Genomic DNA, 22,041 nt, shown 5'->3' on the forward strand with positions numbered 1-22,041 from the left:
TCCACAAAACCAAAAGACAACCAACAGAATGGGAGAAAATATTTGCAAATGACATATCAGATAAAGGGATAGTATCCAAAATCTATAAAGAACTTAATCAAACTCAACACCCAAAGAACAAATAATCCAATCAAGAAATGGGCAGAAGACATGAACAGACATTTTTCCAAAGAAGACATCCAAATAGCCAACAGACACATGAAAAAGTGCTCAACATCACTCGGCATCAGGGAAATCCAAATCAAAACCTCCATGAGATACCACCTCACACCACTCAGAATGGCTAAAATTAACAAGTCAGGAAATGACAGATGTTGGCGGGGATGTGGAGAAAGGGGAACCCTCCTACACTGTTGGTGGGAATGAAAGCTGGTGCAACCACTCTGGAAAACAGTATGGAGGTTCTTCAAAAAGTTGAAAATAGAGCTACCATACGATCCAGCAATTGCACTACTGGGTATTTACCCCGAAGATACAAATGTAGGGATTCGAAGGGGTACGTGCACCCCAATGTTTATAGCATCAATGTCCACAATAGCCAAACTGTGGAAAGAGCCAAGATGTCCATCGAAAGATGAATGGATAAAGAAGATGTGGTATATATATATACAATGGAATATTATGCAGGCATCAAAAGGAATGAGATCTTGCCATTTGCAGTGACGTGGATGGAACTGGAGGGTGTTATGTTGAGTGAAATAAGTCAATCAGAGAAAGACATGTATCATATGACCGCACTGATATGAGGAGTTCTTAATCTCAGGAAACAACTGAGGGTTGCTGGAGTGGGGGTGGGGTGGGAGGGATGGGGTGGCTGGGTGATAGACATCGGGGAGGGTATGTGCTATGGTGAGCACTGTGAATTGTGCAAGACTGTTGAATCACAGATGTATACCTCTGAAACAAATAATGCAATATATGTTAAGAAAAAGAAGAATTAAGATAGCAGGAGGGGAAGAATGAAGGGGGAAAATCGGAGGGGGGACGAACCATGAGAGATGATGGACTCTGAAAAACAAACTGAGGGTTCCAGAGGGGAGGTGGGTGGGGGGAGCGTTAGCCTGATGATGGGTATTAAAGAGGGCACGTTCTGCATGGAGCACTGGGTGTTATGCACCAACAATGAATCATGGAACACTATATCAAAAACTAATGATGTAATGTATGGTGATTAACATAACAATAACAAATTTAAAAAAATAAAAAATTACTACTGTTTATAAATATTATAAATTTTAAAGTGAGTTATTTGCTTGTAAAAAGGATTCTTCCATCAAAAGAAAGATTCTTTTTACACAGTATACTGCTCTGATACATCAAATTTTTCTTTTTCTACTACAGTAAATATAGTTATACCTCTACTATGAAACAATGTATTTCCTGTAGAATTGGGGTGTGGGGTCAAGCACACTACACACTCTCAACCAAGAGGCAATGATGGTTAGAGCACATTAGGAACATTTTGGAATAAAATCAACTGACTTCTACTAATCTTAAAATAATTTTGTTTCAGTCTTTGACATTTCTATGATGCTCCTGCCTCTTCCCATCTCACATCCTCATATTATTCATACCTAAACTTAACATGATACCTTCCCCTCCTCCCATGCTTTTCCCATTTGTGTGCATGCGTGAGATAGACAAGACACACACACACACACACACACAGACACACACACACACACACACACACACACACACACACACACATGTTCTCTCAGGAACCCTCCTCTCCCCCAGCTCTAAATTTTATTCTCTCTGGCTCCCACAAACTTCTTTCCAATCTTGCTCAGAAGCCTATATTAAAGTATACATCTACGTTTTCCTTCTGGAACTCTCTTAAACTTTGTTCCAATACAATCTACTGTATGTGACTGTTCTTGCAGGAAAATAGCAGTAACACATTAGAGCACCTTCATGAAGATGAAGACGGAAACGCTGGCGTCAGAAGTGCTTAGAGTTTACTTCTGTGTTAGCCCCTAATCTCTCTAAGCCTCACTTTGCCAAGCTGCAAAGTAAGGGTCACAGGATTACTAATGAGGATTAAATGGAGGAAACAACAGAGGTCACTTTATAGCTATAGGAATATAATACAGGAAAGCAGTAGGGATTATAGTTTGAGGAACTGATAATTTCATTTAATAATAATAACACAGGGACGGATGATCAAACACTACCTAGACAGCAATGGAGTACAGGGCACTATCATTAATAAAACTTCCTTTTTTCCAATAAAAAGCTTACATTTGAAACTGCCAAGCTAAATTCTCCATTCTCCAGCACCCACGCTCACTAGCCACATTTGCTGGTAGGGTTTGGGTGGTGGCAGGTTACTGGCAGTAGGACACAGGCTGTCTCTTCTTTCATACAACCTGATGCACTAAATGGATTGCTTAGCCAGTCCCTCCATCTATAATTACATATAAGGATATCAAATTGCTTATGAGACATAGTAATATGTACTTACTTTCGAGGATATCAAATTGCCTTTGAGACACAGTAACAGCAGGCCTATCCAAAACTTCTATATCATTCACAGAATAACCTTAATGGATCTCATTCATTGTTTAAGAAGGAAATCATCACATCATGAAAGATTAGAATGAAAATGAATTTGCTTTCTAAATAAATAGATGATGAACTACAAGGCCCTGTGCTTTGTAAAGTAAGCCAGGTCTAATAAACATAATTACTATGTCATAGAACAACTGTAACACTTGGGAATAGGTCATGGGTTTTACTTATATTTTAATAAAAGACCAATTGAGTATATAAGAAATTTAACATGAAGTACTTTTAGCCTATGAAATCAGGAACATTATCAGCAACTGAGCTCAAATGTTTTGATACTAAGATTTTACCTAATTTTATACACACACACACACACACACACACACACACACACACACAGAGACAGATACAAGGTAGTGTGAAACATTACTGATGATCAGATAATCAACTTGTTAAATAAGAGGTTATCACTTTGAAAATTCCACTTGATATATACCAACTCACAGGTACAGAAGAAATGCTGTCTGAGTCTTAAAATGTATAAGCATATCTCAGAGATATTGTGGGTTTGGTTCCAGGCCACCACAATAAAGCAAACATCATAATGTGAGTCACATGAATATTTTTGTTTTCCCAGTACATATAAAAGTTATGTTTATACTATGGTCTATTAAGTGTGCAATAGCATTATATCTAGAAAAACAATGGATATACCTTAATTAAAAAATACTTTATTGCTAAAAAATGCTAAACATCATCTGAACTTTCAGCAAGTCATAATCTTTTTGTTGGTAGAGGGTCTTTCCCTCAGTGTTGAGGGCTGCTGACTGACCAGGATGGCGGCTGCTGAAGGTTGGGGCGGCTGTGGCAATTTCTTAAAATAAGACAACACAGGAGTTTGCTGCATCAAGTGATTCTTCCTTTCACAATTTCTCTGTAGTATGTGATGCTGTTTGATATAATTTCACCTACAGTAGAACTTCTTTCCAAATTGCAGTCAGTCCTCTCAAACCCTACTGCTGCTTTATCAACTAAGTTTATGTAATATTCTAAGTCCTTTGTTGTCATTTCAACAATATTCACAGCATCTTCGCTAGGCAGAGATTCCATCACAAAAAAACCATTTTCTGATATTATAATAGTGTTGTATGGTGACAGATGGTAGTGACACTTGTGGTAAGCACAGCACAACATATAGAGTTGTTAAATCGCTATTCTGTACACCTGAAACTAATGTTTCATCAATTAATGTGGGCTGACTACACTCAAATAAAACAATTTTTTACAAACCACATCCTTTGCTTATCCATACGGGGAGATGACAGCAATTCAGCCAGATTTTCAGGGCTCCACTTCTAATTCTAGTTCTCTTGCTATTCCCACCCCATCCGTAGTTACCACCTCCACTGAAGTCCTGAACCCCTCAAAGTCATCCATGAAAGCTGGAATCAACTTCTTCCAAACTCAGCTAATGTTGATGTTTTGACCTCTTCCCATGAATGTTTTTAATGACATCTAGAATGGTGAATATTTTCTTTCTTTTTTTTTTAAAGATTTTATTTATTATTTATTTGACAGAGAGAGACACAGTGAGAGAGGGATCACAAGCAGGGAGAGTCGGAGAGGGAGAAGCAGGCTTCCCGATGAGCAGGGAGCCCGATGCGGGGCTCGATCCCAGGACCCTGAGATCATGACCTGAGCCGAAGGCAGATGCTTAACGACTGAGCCACCCAGGTGCCCCTGGAATGGTGAATACTTTCTAGAAGGTTTTCAATTGACTCTGTCCAAATCCATCAGAGACATCACTACCTATTGTAGCTACAGTCTTATGAAATGTATTTCTCAAATAAAAAGACTTGAAAGTTGAAATTATTCCTTGATCCATGAGCTGCAGAATAGATGCTGTGTTAGCAGGCATGAAAACAACATTAATTTCACTGGCTCCATCAGAGCTTTTGGGTGGCCAGTCAGTACACAATAATATTTTGAAAGGAATCTTTTTCTTTTTCTTTTTTAATAGGTCTCAACCGTGGGCTTAAAATATTTTGTCAACCATGTTGTAAACAGATGTGCTGTCATTCAGGCTTTGTTGTTCCATTTATAAAGAACAGGCAGAATAGATTTAGCATAATTCTTACGGCCCCTAAGGTTTTCACAATGGTAAATGAGCACTAGCTTCAATTTAAAGTCATCAGCTGCATTAGCAATGAACAAGAGAGTCAGCCTGTCCTTTGAAGCTTTGAAGCCAGGCACTGATTTCTCTTCTCTAGCTATGAAAGTTCTAGATGGCATCTTCTACCAACAGAAGAATTATCTTAGATAATAGATAATAATAGATAATTATCTTAGATAATAGACCTTGTAGAGAACTTGCTGCCGCTACATCAACACTTGCTGCTTCAAGTTGTACTTTTATGTTATGGAGACAGCTTCTTTCCTTAAACTTCATGAACCAACCTCTGTATGTTTCAAACTTTCTTCTGCATCTTCTTCCCCTCTCTCAGCTTCAAAGAGCTGAAAAGAGTTAGGGCCTGGCTCTAGATTAAGCTTTGGCTTAAGGGAATGTTGTGACTGGTTTGATCTATCCAAACCACTAAAACTTTCTCCATATCAGCATTTGCTTTCTTAATTCATGTATCCACTGGAGTAGCATTTTAACTTCCTTTAAGAACTTTACCTTTGCATTCACAACTTGGCTGACTGGTGCAAGAGGCCTAGCTTTTAGCCTATCTCAGCTTTTATATGCCTTCCTCACTAAGGTTAATCATTTCTAGCTTTTGATTTAAAATGAGAGACGTGCAACTCTTCCTTCCACTTAAACACTTACAGGCCTTTGTAGGGTTATTTTTTGGCCTAATGTCAATATTGTTGTGTCTCAGGGAATAGGGATGCCCAAGGAGAGGGAGAGAGATGGGGAAGAGCCAGTCAGGGGAGAAGTCAGAATACACACTTATCAATTAAGTCTGCTATTTTATCTGGGCAGTTTGTGGTGCCCCCAAACAATTACAATAATAACATTAAAGATCACTCATCACAGATCACCATAACAAAGATGACAAGAATGAAAAAGTTTGAAATACTGCAAGAATTACTAAAATGTGACACAGAGACACAAAGTGAGCAAATACTGTTGGAAAAATGTCATTGATAGACCTGCTTGACAGAGGGTTGGCACAAACCTTTAATTTCTAAAAAACAAAACAAAACAAAACAAAAACCCCCACAGTATCTGTGAAACCCAATGAGGTATGCCGGTATAAAGTATTTTAAGAGCTTTAGAAAAAATATCAAATTAACAGTATTTTAGTACAAGTGTGAATTTAGTACTCTTGAGAAAAGGTTAAAATGACCACCATACATATATGAACATGAATGAAAATATTCGTAATTTCAAGAAAGCAGCATACATTGCAGAAGGAAAAAAATCCATTTGGACCGTGATAAGACTTTACTTCTAAAACCTCAGTGTTGACAAGCAATTTATGTAATATAAAATCTGTAATTAAATGATACAGAATGTCCTTAAATGTCAGGATTTCCACATATTTTATAGCTTGCCTTATCAAAACTATTAAATGAATTTTTATGTTAAATTTAAAGAATATCAAGAGCACTCAAAGACCTTATCTATATACCCATAAAAGTTCTCATTTTTACTAGAAATATTTTGGCCAAAATGTTTCTAAGAATCACAAATGCTTTCAAAACTGACTTCTTTAAACCAGACAAAAACCTCCAAAGTTCTGGAAAAATATAGATATAATATATAAGTTATTTCAGTTCAACAAATATTTCTGGACTATTTCCCATGTGCATATACTACATTAAGAGTCATAACATAAAGATGATTTAGAACAGTCATTTAGCTCAAGAAGTACCTGGTTCAGCTGTGAAGAAAAAAAAGCACAAAGATGTAAGCAAATAACTACCACAGAGTATGAGAAGTGCAAGAGCAAAGGATGAATTAGATATAGAGGAACTGGAGGATATAAAACTCTGTTGGGTTGGAGGGAGGTCATGAATATTTCACAAAGGAGGCAATATGCGAGCAGGGTTTACATGGCTAAATAGGGGTTCACCAAGCAGACAACGGGAGAAGAGAATTCCAGGCAGAAAGAACAGGATGTGCAAGGGTCACAGACATACAACAGCACGATGTATTCAGAATCTCTGAGTAATTTTGACTAGACAGTGTAAAATGCAAAGCAGACAGTGTTGAAAAGGACAATAAAAACATAAGTAGGGGAAATACAGAATGGTTTAAATTTTAGTCTATAGCTGATGGGGAGCCATATTAATCAGGGAAGCAACAGGGTTCTTCTGAGTTGCCAGGTGTCTCATGGTCAGGTGGAATGAGTCAAATCAAAAGTATCTGCAACAGTGCAAATGAGAGGCCAAAAAGGATGTTTTGCTTCTCTTGTTCCACTTTTTTCCCCACAGAATGACACCCCATAGGTGACATGCAGGCAGGTGGGGGAAATCTCACTGCCAAGGAGTAGTGGACAAAACGTTCCTGCCATTTTATGGACCTGAGGGCTGGTGGGAGGTAAAGAAGGAAGGATAGAAAGAAAGTTCTGGAAGCGCCTGGGGCTCAGTCGTTGAGCGTCTGCCTTTGGCTCAGGTCATGATCCCAGGGTCCTGGGATCGAGTCCCGTATCGGGCTCCCTCCTCCACAGGAAGCCTGCTTCTCCCTCTCCCACTCCCCCTGCTTGTGTTCCCTCTCTCGCTGTCTCTCTGTCAAATAAATAAATAAAATCTTAAAAAAAAAAAAAGAAAAGAAAAGAAAGTACTGACTCAGAGGGGAGGAAAGCCTGTCAGTAAAGGCCCTAGTGAAGGCGTCTGGGCTAGGGATGCAGATGTGTAGATGAGCATGGCTGGACCAGTGGGGATGCCCAGTGTCCTTGCCATTCCCTCCAGAAAACCAGGGTGCAGAACCCTGGCTGTGTACCAAGTCAAATGTGGGAGGGCAGTTCCCCTAGCCTATGAAAGCTAGCCTATGGTCACACATAGGTATGGGACTGGGCTGGACTCCTCAGGTCAGATCTGTGACCTACGAGAATCATTCACGGACAATGTGAAAAAGGAAATTGATGAAGAAGATTCACTGTGATGAGAGGACTGGCAGGAAGCTAGTATAACAATCCAGGATGGACATGTGACCTGAACGTAGTCCACCCAGGAAAGGAAGTCCATCCAGGAAGGGCTGATAAACTGGGAGAAAAATGGGGGAATCAAGAGACTGGAAGATGGGCTCAGATGGCAGTGAGGGCTAGAGCTCGACAGGGCAGAAGTTATAGGTAGGAAGGGGGAATGAGAGCCCAGGATTTCCAAGGCAGAATAATCGCAAGTGGTCACAAGGCCAGAAGTGTGTTCAGGTAAGCAGAATAGTGAAGTAGAGGGGAAGTCCAGAATACAGAGCTATAGTTTCTTTTGATCAAAGAAATCACACAAGACGGTGACAGATGACAGTGGGTACACAACTAATGAATCATTGAACACTATATCAAAAACTAATGATGTACTATATGCTGGCTAATTGAACATAATAATAAAAAAATAATTTAAAAAATCAAGTTGAGCATGCAATTGAAAAAGAAAAATTTGGAAATATTTATTTAAATATATTATACATTTTAATTATATATTTTAAAATATATATATATTTTTTCCTTTATAGAAAATCAGATGGTGTATATTAAAAGAAAAATTTTCTATTCTGCCTAAAGGTTTGGAAATGTATGTGTGAGAAACAAAGTCGACCAATACAATCTATACCAAACTGCTGGAAAAAAAATAAAGAATAACGGAAGTGGACAGCACGAGCTTTCTGTCCAAGAAGAGCAGTTGTTTGGAAGCAGCAGAGGAAAGGGAGAATATTACCAACCCACTGCAGCGCAGAAATATGAAGATATGCCAGAGAGAGCACCTGAGAGAGAGAGATAGAGAAGCAGCAGACAGCACTATCCTCAGGGAAATGAGCATTCTGAGAAGAGCCTGAGGGCACTGAGGAGTTCTCTCTAAAAATGGAGCAGTTTCCAGAGAGACAAATGGAAAGTAAGGAAACAGAGTAGATGAGAAAACAGGACAGAACCAGTATCTACAAAGAGCTAAAACTGGGGTGGTGCCAGAGGATGACGTGATGAGATGGTGCTGGAACCGCCTCAGGGGCCCCAGCCTCAGTAAGCGCCGGGCCAGTCTCTGTGGGCACTGCCACACAGCCACCAGCCACTGTTGTTTTACTCTGCTTGTGAGATTTTTATTCAAATAAACTTTGAAAACATTTAAATTTCTTTCTTGGAACATGTTTGACAAAGTTCTAATCAAGAGCAAAAAAAAATTTTTTTTTTAGCTTACTGGAATAGAGTAGGAAAAAATACTTATCAATACAATTCTTTAAGCTCAGAAATGGTTCCTGAGAATGTGTGTGTTGAAAGGACTTCAGCGGTGCATTTAGTTTACTCTATTAACCCCACAGGACTATATTTACATCCTAAAAATAACGCTTGTTTCTCTGGAGAAAGCAATCTCAAACTTAACAAGCTGGGGAAGACAATTATAAGCTTAAAAAGTAATCTTTTCTACTATTTACTAAACCTTAATTGAAGATGTACTTTTGGATGTTTACTCTGAAGCATTTAATCTGGTTCTGTCCAAGAGGACAAGCTAGTCCCCATGATGTATTTATAATTCTTTTTTTTTTTAAGATTTTATTTATTTATTTATTTGACAGAGAGAGACACAGCGAGAGAGGGAACACAAGCAGGGGGAGTAGAAGAGGGAGAAGCAGGCTTCCTGCAGAGCAGGGAGCCCGATGAGGGGCTCGATCCCAGGACCCTGGGATCATGACCTGAGCCAAAGGCAGACGCTTAATGACTGAGCCACCCAGGCACCCCTGTAATTATTCTTCAAATAACACATAGTTCACCCTTTTCCACCCTTTGAAGACTTTTTCTCTTGGTCTAACTCTATAAAATCCTAAAAAAAAAAAAAAGCATAGTTTTTCATTGGCTTATAACAAAAAGGCAGACTATGAACAGTATCCAGGCTAGGACAGAAAAGAATGCTTAGAGCTCTTATTCATACATATAAAATGGATTTATTTAAGGTGATTTATTTATTTTTTTTAAAGATTTTATTTATTTATTTGAGAGAGAGAGAGAATGAGAGATAGAGAACACGAGAGGGAAGAGGGTCAGAGGGAGAAGCAGACTCCCCGCTGAGCAGGGAGCCCGATGTCGGACTCGATCCCGGGACTCCAGGATCATGACCTGAGCCGAAGGCAGTTGCTTAACCAACTGAGCCACCCAGGCGCCCTATTTAAGGTGATTTATTAAGGGTGATCTGGATGACACATCTGTCACTTACTACAGGAGATAATTAGTCTTATTAGGCTAATATGGGTTAATATTTTCCTTCCACTCTTACACATTGCACTGTATCCCTCCCCAAACTCTGTGTCATCAGAAGTTTTAAACTAGTACTTCAGAGAAACTCTGTACTTTAGTCATAAAAGAAATTATACCCATCACCTATCATGTACTGAGCTCTTACTGCATGACAGATGCTGTGCTGCTTTATATAGATCTCATGAATCTTCACAACCATCTGTGTGATGTACAATATGGTGATTCAACTTGTAAATAAATTAGAGTGATTCTCTTTGGACTCTACACATAACAGTTTAAATCACAGACAATAATGAATAATAATGAAAGAAAATAGCTAAAATGAGATTGTCAACTATATGAATATTAATTCCAATCACCTCCATTATATATTTATCCAAATCCATTATAAAATAGTTAAATTATCAAATGTGTAGCCTCCTTCCTGAGTCCATATTCCTTCCTGAAAAAGGTACTATATCTTTTAAAATGGAAAGAGTGGCAGAAAGATGGTGAAAAGCAAGTCATATGGGAAACTGAACTAATTCAGTGGCATTTTATTTCTCATTTGTAAGGAAGCTTTACAAAAATCTGTTTTATAACATGGATTCACACACTTTCATTTAAACAACAGATTAAAAAACTAAGAACAAATTTAAACAAAATCAGAAATGAAAGAGGAGAAATAACAAGTGAAACAGAAATGCAAAGGATAAGACAATATTATCAAAAATTATATGCCAACAAATTGGACAATCTAGAAGAAATGGATAAATTCCTAGAAACATACAACTTCCCAAAACTGAATTAGGAAGACATAGAAAATTTGAACAGATCAATTACCAGCAATGAAATTGAGTAAGTTATCAAAAAACTCCCAGTAAACAAAAGCCCAGGATCAGACAGCTTCACAGGTAAATTCTACCAAACACGTAAAGAAGAGTTAATATCTATTCTTCTCAAACTATTCCAAAAAAATAGAAGGAAAGCTTCCAAATTCATTCTATGAGGCCAGCATTATCCTGATACCAAAACCAGATAAAGACACCACAAAAAAAGAGAACTACAGGCCAATATCTCTGATGAACAGAGATGCAAAAATCCTCAACAAAATACTAGTAAACAGAACCCAACAATAAAGTAAAAAAAGTCATTCACCATGATCAAGTGGGATTTATTCCTGGGAAGCAAAAGTGGTTCAATATTCACAAATAAATCAACATGATACATCACATCAGCAAGTTTTGGATAAAAACCACATGATCATTTCAATAGATGCAGAAAAAGTATCTAACAAAGCACAATATCCATTCATGAAAAAATCCTCAACAAAGCAGGTTTAGAGGGAAAATAACTCAACATAATAAAGGCCATACATGAAAAACCCACAGCTAATATCATACTCAATGCTGAAAAACCAAGAGCTTTTTCTCTAAGATCAGGAACAACACAAGCATGTCCACTCTCATCACTTTCATTCAACATAGTCCTAGAAGTCCTAGCCATAGCAATCTGACAAGAAAAAGAAATAGAAGGCATCAAAATTGGTAAGGAGGAAGAAAAACTTTCACTATTTGCACATGATATGACACTATACATAGAAAACCCTAAAGATTCCACCCCAAAACTACTAGAACTGATAAATGAATTCAGTAACGCCACAGGATACAAAATCAATGTACAGAAATCTGCTGTGTTTCTACACAATAATAATGAAACAGCAGAAAGAAAAATTAAGAAAACAACCCCCCCCAAAAGAAAAGAAAATCAATCCCACATACAATGGCACCAAAATTGATACCTAGGAATAAACAAATAAGGTGAAAGATCTGTACTCTGAAACCTGATGAGGAAACTGAAGACAACACAAACAAATAGAAAGATATTCCATGCTCATGGACTGGAAGAACAAATATTGTTAAAATGTCCACATTACCCAAAGCAATCTATAGATTTAATGCAATTTCTATCAAAATACCAACAGCACTTTTCACAGAATTAGAATAAATAATCCTAAAATTTATATGGAACCACAAAAGACCTTCAATAGCCAAAGCAATCTTGAAAAAGAAGAACAAAACTGGAAATATTACAACTGCAAATATCAAGATATACTATTAAGCTAAAGTAATCAAAACAGTACAGAACTGGCGAAGACACTGATAAAAATACATAGATGAAGAGAACAGAATAGAAAACCCAGAAATAAACTCATGATTATGTGGTCAATTAATCTTTGACAAAGGAGACAAGAATATGCAATGGGAAAAAGACAGTCTCTTCAACAAATGGTACTGGGGAAACTGGACAGCTGTGTGCAAAAGAATGAGACTGGACCAATGTCTTTCACCATACACATAAATAAACTCAAAATGGATTAAAGACCTAAATGTGAGACCTGAAACCATAAAAATCCTAGAAGAAAGCACAGGCAGTAATTTCACTGACATCAGCCATAACAAAATTTTTGTGGATATGTCTCTTGAGGCAAGAGAAACAAGAGCAAAAATAATTGGGATTATATCAAAATAAAAAGCTTCTGCAGAGCAAAGGAAACAATCAACAAAACTAAAAGACAACCTAACAAATGGAAGAAGATATTTGCAAATGACATATCCAATAAAGAGAATTCAAAATATAAAACAACTTATATAACTCAACATGGAAAAGAAAACCCAAATAATCTAATTAAAAATGGGCAGAAGACGTGGATGGAAGTGAAATAAGTCAAGCAGAGAAAGTCAATTATCATATGGTTCCACTTATTTGTGGAACATAAGGAATAGCATGGAGGACATTAGGAGAAGGAAGGGAAAAATGAAGGGTGGGGAATCGGAGGGAGAGATGAACCATGACAGACTATGGACTCTGAGAAACAAACTGAGGGTTTTAGAGGGGACAGGGGTATGGGGATGTGTTGCCCCAGTGATGGGTATTAAGGAGGGCACGTATTGCATGGCACACTGGGTGTTATACAAAAATAATGAATCATGGAACACTACATCAAAAACTAATGATGTACGGTATGGGGACTAACATCATCATCATCATCATCATCATAATAAAAGAAGACACGAATAGACATTTCTCCAAAGAAGACATCCAGATGGCCAAGAGACACATGAAAAGATGCTCACCATCACTCATCATCAGGGAAATGCAAATCAAACCCACAACGAGATATCACCTCACACCTGTCGGAATGGTTAAAATTAACAACACAGGAAACAACAAGCATTGGCAAGGACATGGAGAAAAAATCCTTCTACACTGTTGGTGGGAATGCAAACTGGTGCAGCCACTGTGGAAGACAGTATGGAGGTTCCTCAAAAAATTAAAAATAGAATTACCATATGATCTAGTAATTCCACTACTGGGTATTAACCCCCAAAATATGAAAGCCCCAATTCAAGAAGATATATGCACCCCTATGTTTACTGGAGCATATTTACAATAACCAAATTACGGAAGTAGCCCAAGTGTCCATCGACAGATGAGTGGATAAAGATGATGTGGTACAGATATACAATGGAGTATTACTCAGCCATACAAAAGAATGAGATCCTGCCATTTGCAACAACATGGATGGATCTAGAGGGCATAATGCTAAGCCAAATAAGTCAGAGAAAGACAAATACCATATAATTTCATTCTTACGTAGAATTTAAGAAACAAAACAGATGAACAAAGGAAAAAAAGACAAAAAAACAGATTCTTAACTAGAGAGAACAAACTAATGATTGCCAGAGGGGATGTGGGTGGGAGGATGGGTGAGCACTGAGTAAGGTATAGAATTGTTCAATCATTATATTGTATATATGTCAACTATACTGCAATTTAAAAAAAAATATTTAATTTTGCCTAAGTTGATTCTTTCCTAAATTATTTTCAGCACTCATGATAAGGATGGTAATAAATATTTTAAATATTATGCTGGACAGTGTTGAAAATTCAGGTTAATCTTTCACAATGCCAATAAATAAAAGCAGTAGTACTTACCTCCTTTGCACTCTTAATTTTAGTCAGAAACGTGTGTAGTTCCATTGTTTCTGCAAACAGTGCACGACATACTGCCTGATAATGATTTGGTGCCTCTGATTCAGCTGGAAGATGAGCAGCACATAACTACAGAAGAGGAAAATAAAATAATAATGCTCATTTATTATTTTGGGGTTTTGGTACCTTAAAAACAGACATACCCCATATATTCATATTTTCATAACAGACAGCAAGGCAATTCCCATCATCTAAAACCTAATGTATCACAAAACCATCAGTAAAATCTATACAATTATATGGAAAACATGTTCTACTAACAAACACCCAATGGCACAGATGAACTTTGTAGAATTCGTTAGCTTCTACTTGAAAATGATAGAACATTTATACAAGTTTTGGTTGCAAGCAGAAATGGAACTACCATTTACTAAGTATTAATCATAACACAGGTGTTTTAATAGCTATAATTTTTTTTTTACCATGCCAGGCACTTGTATTTGACACGTCATATACACAGCATAATAGCATTTATTCTTCAGCGTAACCCTGAATTATCTCCATTTTATAGCAAAGGAAAGTGAGGCTAAGAGGACTCAAGTGACTTGTCCACAATCAGAAAGCTGACAGGAGGGAGGAGAATTAAACACAGACTTATGGGATTCTAAAGCCCAGGCTCATCCCGATACATGCTGAATTGTGTAATGCAGTAAAAAAAAAGGGGCGCCTGGGTGGCTCTCAGTTGGTTAAACATCTGCCTTTGGCTCAAATCGTGATCCTGGAGTCCCGGGATTGAGTCCTGTGTCAAGCTCCCTGCTCAGCGGGGAGTATGCTTCTCCCTCTCCCTCTACTCCTCCCCCTCTCCCCCTGCTAGTGCTCTCTCTCTCTCTCTCTCTCTCTCTCTTAAATAAATAAATAAAATCTCAAAAAACCCCTGTCAGAATGACAGGTGGACCACTGGGAAGATGCTGCATCAGTAAATAGAGAGTGGAACAAAGAGGGCAGAGGGCAGAATAACTCCACTGGTGGTAGCTCCAGTCCCAATGTCCTTTACTGTACATAGTCCATAACCCCCAAAACTGTTCATGGGTAAAAGATGCAAGTTAGCATCATACACAACAATTTAGAAAAATCAAACAGTATTTAATTTATTTGATTGGAAAGACACCCTATCATGAGCCTAGTGCATGGGAATAATTTTACTTTTGTAAAGTAGTAATTTTGTATCCATGTATTATAGTTATATTTTAAGGTACTTCATTTGCTTTAAAAAGCTGTGAGTTCACCCTTAATTCTTTACTATATTCAGGAAATTTCATATTAATTCAATTACTGAAAATATATATTTTATTATACTTTAGTAATTTCTATCCATTGGAGAATAAAAGATATCTTTGTAGATTATATTATCCTTCATAATATGGCTTTTGTTTTCATTTGTAATAAGTATATGCAATTTACTAGATAGATTACTATCTTTAATAAAGTATATTCTTCTCAAGTATCTTGGGTTTCAGTAAGAAATTTTCTCCACAGTATCCAAAACAAGGCTAAGAAATGATTTATCAGAAAGCATGAAAAGCAAAAATCTCACAAGCTATACAATGGAATATTACTCAACCATAAAAATAATGAGATCTTGCATTAATAATGACATGGATGGAACTACAGAGTATTATGCTAAGCAAAGTAAGTCGGCCAGAGAAAGACAAATGCTATATGACTTCACTCAGATGTGGAATTTAAGAAACAAAACAAACAAGGGCACCTGGATGGCTCAGTTGGTTAAGCATCTGCCTTCAGCTCAGGTCATGATCTTGGGGTGCTGGGACCGAGCCCTGTGTCCACTCCCTGCTCAGTGAGGCGTCTGCTTTTCCCTCTCCCTCTGCCCCCTGCTCATGCTCTCTCTCTGTCTTGCTCTCTCTCTCAAGGAAAAAAACAAAATCTTTTAAAAAAATTATCATTTCCAAGATAATGAAAAGCAACTACGAAGAGTTTCATTTTTTTTTTTTACTATAATTCCTGGTAAGAAATATATTTTATACAAGGACTCCAATACATGCAAACAATCTATGTTTTATACACAACAATTTCACAGAACAAAACTTACAAATTGAATTGATTTCATGATCCACTATTAGGTTGTGACCTGCAAGTTGAAAAACACTGGTGTAAAGGTAATAACTAGGTCTAAAAATGTTTTTTAAATGCATAGGACATAATCCTATACATATATAAAATCCAAAAGAATCTACAAAAAACTCTTAGAGCTAATAAGCAATTTCAGCAAAGTTGTGGGATACATGATCAACACACACAAAAAGGTGTATTTCTATACCAATGAATAATCAGAAAAAGAAATTAAGAAAGCAATTCCATTTATAAAAGTATTAAAAAACGATTAAGCAATAAATTTAACCAAGGAGGTACAAGATACACATACTGAAAACTATAAAACATTGCTGAAAGACCCAAATAAATGGAAAGACATCCCATATTCATGGGTTGGAAGATTTAATACTGCTAAAATGGTAATACTACACAAAGTGATCTAGACATTGAATGCAATCCCTAATATCAACGATTTTTTTTTTTTGAAGAAACAGAAAATCTGATCCTAAAATTCATATGGAGCTGCAAGGGGCTGCAAGGGGCCTCAAACAGCCAAAACAATCTTGAAAAGAACAAAGTTGGAAGACTTACAGGTTGAATTTCAAAACTTACTATAAAGTTACTGTAATCAAATCAATGTGGTATATAAGGAAAGACCTATAAATCAATGAAATAGAACTGAGAGTTCAGAAATAAACCCATATATCTTTGGTTGATTAGTTTTTGACAAAAGTGCCTAGACCATGAAATGAGAAAAGAACAATCTCTTCAACAAATGATGCTAAGAACACTGGATATCCACATGTAGAAAAATGAAGTTCACCCCTAACTCACACTATATATATAAAAATTAACTCAAAATGGATCAGAGACCTAAATATAACAGCCCAAAAAATAAAACTCTGAAAACATAGGGATCAACCTTCTTGTTCATGGATTTGATAATGATTTTTTAGATATGACACCAAAGCATAACCAACAAAATGGATAAATTAGACTTCATCAAAGTTAAAAGTTTTTGTACATCAAGGGACATTTTCAAGAGAGTTAAAAGGCCCACATTATGGGAAAAATATTTGCAAATCAGATATCTGATAAGGGTCTACTATTCAGGATATATAAAGAACTTTTTTTTAAAGATTATTTATTTGAGAGAGAAAGAGAGAAAGTGGGGGCTAGGGGAGAGGGAGAGAGAGAATCCCAAGCAGGCTCCACACCCAGCGCCAAGCCCAACATGGGGCTCCATCATCTTACAACCCTGAGATCATGACCTGGGCTGAAACCAAGATGCTTAACTGAGCTACCCAGATGGCTCTATAAAGAACTCTTAAACGCAACAAAAAGACAATTCAGTTTAAAAACTGACATTTTTCCAAAGAAAATATACAACTGACCAAAAAGCACATAAAAAGATGCTCAACACCATTAGTCATTAGAGAAATGCAAGTCAAAACCACAATGAGATACCACTCAGACCGAGTAGGATGGCTACAAAAACAAAAACCAAAAATGGAAAATAAATGTTGATGAGAATGTGGAGATATTGGAACCCTTGTGTATTGCTAGTAGAAATGTAAAATGGTACAGCCACTGAGAAAAACAGTTTGCTGATTTATCAAAAAGTTACCATGTGATCCAGCAATTCCACCTTAGGGAGGATACAGTTAACCTTGAACAACATGGGTTTGAACTGCTAAGGTACACTTACGTGCATATTTTTAAAATATAAATACAGTACAATACTGTACTGTATTTGTAAATGTATTTTCTCTTCCATATGATTTTTTTAATAACACTTTTTCTAGCTTCCTTTACTGTAAGAATACAGTAAATAATACATATAACATACAAACTATGTATTAACTGACTGTTTATGTTATCAGAAAGGCTTCTGGTCAACACTTGGCTTCCTTAGCAGTTAGGTTTTTGGGGAATCAAAAGCTGGGTATGCAAATTTTTGGCTGTGCAGGGGGTCAATGTCCCTAACCTCTGCATTGTTCAAGGGTCAACTGTTTATCAAAAAGAATAGAAAACCAGTGTTCAAACAAAAGCTTGTGTATCAATGTTCATACCAGCAACTATTCATAGTAGCCAAAGGTGGAAACAATTCAAATATTCTGAACTAATACTTGGAAAAACAAAATGTGGTATATACATACAGTGAAATCTTACTCATTCATAAAAAGGAATAAAGTACTGACACATACCATAACATGGATGAACCTTAACACCATTATGCTAAAAGCAGCCAGACACAAAAGGTCATATATTGTATGATTCCATTTATATGAAATTCCCAGAATACACAAATCCACAAAGTCAAAAAGCTGATTAGTGGTTGCCAGGGGCTGAACAACAAGGGATAAGAAGTGATGAGTATGGGGTTTCCATTTGAGGTGATAAAAAAGCTCTGGAACTAGATAATGATTATGGTTGAACAATATTGTGAATGTACTTAATGCCACTAAATTGTACACTTTAAAATAATTTAAATGATAAGTTGTATGTGTATTTTACCACAATTTAAAATATGTTTTAAAAACTTAACAAAGAATAATAAAATTCCACAAAGTCTCCATTGAGACAGAGGGAGAAACAGTCCCACAGAGGAGAAATAATCCAAGTGGTTATTTCAGTGTCTATGAACTGCTTGATATTTATTTTGTTCTTTTTTCCTGAATGCATCATTTCATTTAATCCTTACAACAATCCAACTGATATGGAAACTGAGATTTAGAATAGCTGAGTAATTTACCCAAATCACACAGCTAGGCAGAACTGGAGTTGAACCCAAGCAGTCTACCTCTAGATCTAAGCCAAGCTCTTATGCACTCTACTCTAGAATGAATGTATATTACTTTTATATTAAAGAAAGTCATGTTTTTCAAGTATTTAACCATACAGCATGGTATACAGTAAGCATACAACAAAACCGTCTTTTACAGTTACCAAAAAAAAAGGGGGGACAATATGGGGGAAGAGGAACAATTAGCAGGAGTGGGTTCTGACCCATATGTATCAACACGAGGTTATATGACCTTAGACAATTTATTTGACGTTGTTAGATTTCAGTTTATTTCAAGAGAGGATGGACTATGTTATCCCTTACTTAACCTACCTGCCATTGTTCTATAAATAAATTTTTAAGGTTAATTTTAAATGCCACCGAAAGGCTGATGACTCCCCAACTCCTACTCTAGGCCACTCCTGATACCTGTTAACCAGAAAAAGAGCTATTTTACTTCTATTCTTTTTAAAAAATATATTTATTTGAGAGAGAGAGAATGCATGCAAGAGAGAAAGCACAATCAGGGGGTGGGGGCAGCAGGAGATGGAGCAGCATACTCCCCACTGAGCCGGGAGCCCGATGCAGGGCTCAACCCCAGGACCCTGAGATCAAGACCTGAGCCAAAGGCAGATGCTTAACCGACTGAGCCACCCAGATGCCCCTATTTTACCTTTATTCTTGAAAGATATTTCCTAGGTGAAAGAATTTTAGGTTCTATTTCAGAACTTTGAAGATATCATTCCATTATGTCTTCCAGCTTCTGCTGTTTCTATTGAGAAGTCAGTGCAGTCTAATTTTTCCTCTAAGATTTTAGATTTTCTGTTTGTGATTTTTGGCAGTTTAACTACAAGGAAACTAAGTTATTTTCATATTATTTTACATGCTCTTGATTTGTGGGGCTTCTTGAATTGGTGGCATAGTATTTTCCATGGTTTTGGAAAATTCCTAGTTTGTATTAACTAATATGTATTAACTACATCAGTTATTACCTTCATATGTATTAATTCTTAGTATTCAAATATTTCTTCCATCCTCCCTTTTCCTTGCCCTCCTTTTAGGATTTTAATTAAATGTACTGCCTTTGTATCTGACCCTTTTTTTTAATTTCTTTTTTTTAAAGATTTTATTTATTTATTTGAGAGAGAGAATGAGAGAGAGAGAGAGCACATGAGAGGGGGGAGGGTCAGAGGGAGAAGTAGACTCCTCACCGAGCAGGGAGCCTGATGCGGGACTCGATCCTGGGACTCCAGGATCATGACCTGAGCCGAAGGCAGTCGCTTAACCAACTGAGCCACCCAGGTGCCCTGTATCTGACCCTTTATTCTGTACTCTATTCTTTTTGTGTCTCTATACTTCATTTTCAGTATTTTCTACTGATGATACTCCATTTCATTCTTTTTCTCTTCAGCTCTGTCTAGTCTATTCACTAAACTTTTATTTCAGTTACTTTATTTTTTTGGTTCTAAATTTCCATTTGGTTCTTTTTATATGTTTTCCAGTTTTCTGCTCAAAGTTTCAATCCTGACTCTTGGAATCTTGAACATAAATTAAAAGTCAATCTGACAACTCTATTATCTGGATTCCCTGTATAGAATCATTAATACTATTGCTAGAATCCAAATAAATTTTCTGAAGTTTTCATTAAACACATAAGACCTTGTTATATATTTTCAACAAAACTTGAAAATATCTGCAAACTTTGTCTAGATAGATGTGATTAGAAAAAAAAGACAACCTACAATACTTTCTAACATTTTGAAACATTTTCATTTTTTTGTCAAATAAGTTAGCATCTGTATTTTTGAATGCACCAACTAGGAGAAAAAATTTTATTTATTTTTTAAGTAGGCTCCATGCCCAGCTTGGAGCTTGAACTCACAACCCTGAGATCAAGACCTAAGCTGAGATCAAGAGTTGGACACTTAACTGACTGAGCCACCCAGGTGCTATGAAAAAATTTTATTTGATATCACATCAAAGATGTATGCCAGTAACTCAGAAATTCTATATATTATCCACCGATTTTTTTACCCTAATTAGTATCAAAATACTATACAGACTAACAATTAACTGAGAATAGAGTTTTTGCTTAAATTCTATATTCCAAAGCATTTAGCAATCCATCACCATTTGCTTAGAAACATTTAATTGCAATGTTTGTAAACTCAATCATCCCAGAAAAGAAAATGGCATAATCAAAATGGTATCTTCTCAAATGTTTAGAATTTATCACATTACAGTCCTTTGTTGATAATATTAGACTACAGGATTTCCCCATAATTTATTGTCAACTGTTGAAATACAAATGTTTTTAAAAATGTTCAGTTCACAAAGCTTAGAATTTTATTTGCAAAACCTAAGTAAAATATCATTTTAAACTATAACTAAAATGTTTTGCCCAATGAATGTAATCATATATTTATCATAAGAAATCAACAACTAAACAAAGAAAAAACTGTATAAAAAACATCTTCACTAAATTTAGCATCATATAGTTAGAAAAAGTTACTAAATTTTTGCCTAAATCAGAAAAAACAAATTAGTATGTTCCCAGCAAATTTCAAAACTTAAGGAACACAACATTCTGAAGTACAGAGAACTGCAGTTTCCTTCCTTGGAGTCTTTCTAATTTGACTGATGAACACTGTTCACCCAACTAACCCATATTCACAGGATCTTAATTCAGTAATGACAAGCTCAAACAAACATTTTGCCTTCACTTGTATATGCTCCATTAAACCTATGCCACCTTCATACATAAATGAAAATAATAGATTGATCCTGTATCAGCTATTTGTTTTTTTTTAAGAAATTTATTTATTTGAGAGAGTGAGAGAGAATGTGAGCAAGAGTAAGTGCAGGGAGGGCCAGAGGGAGAGAGAAACTTTAGCAGATTCCCCCCTGAGCACAGAGCCCAACTTGGGGCTCCATCTCATGACCCTCAGATCATGACCTGAGTTGAAACCAAAAGTCAGTTTCTTAACCAACTGTGCCACCCAAGCACCCCTGTATCAGCTATTTGTAATACATGTACATTGTTTAAATGAAGACAAACTGCACTGGGCTAACCTAGTTTGGCATAATAAAATTAAATTCATAAAGCTTGTTTCTATTTTAAATCACATTCTACAGTACTATTCTTTTCTTAAACTTTTCCCCTGAGGAGTTTTCAAAATTGTATGCAAATTCTGACATTACACGGCAAACGAAAAACCTGCTAGCTTTTTATAAGCAGGGCTTATTGTGTGT

General features: G+C 36.5%; 1 protein-coding gene across 1 annotated transcript in view; it reads right to left on the reverse strand.

Moving 5' to 3' along the window:
* Positions 1 to 22,041, reverse strand: part of SPIRE1 (spire type actin nucleation factor 1) — a 208,912-nt gene that overhangs the window by 94,063 nt on the left and 92,808 nt on the right. Inside the window, exon 4 of the mRNA XM_028089379.2 lies at positions 13,896 to 14,021. Within this exon, the coding sequence (XP_027945180.2) occupies positions 13,896 to 14,021 (126 nt within the window). The remainder of the gene's footprint in view (positions 1 to 13,895; positions 14,022 to 22,041) is intronic.

This window comes from Eumetopias jubatus, unplaced genomic scaffold (assembly GCF_037043125.1).
Source record: "Eumetopias jubatus isolate StellerSeaLion01/CBP00866 unplaced genomic scaffold, mEumJub1_p1.0 scaffold_16, whole genome shotgun sequence".
NCBI lineage: Eukaryota > Metazoa > Chordata > Mammalia > Carnivora > Otariidae > Eumetopias > Eumetopias jubatus.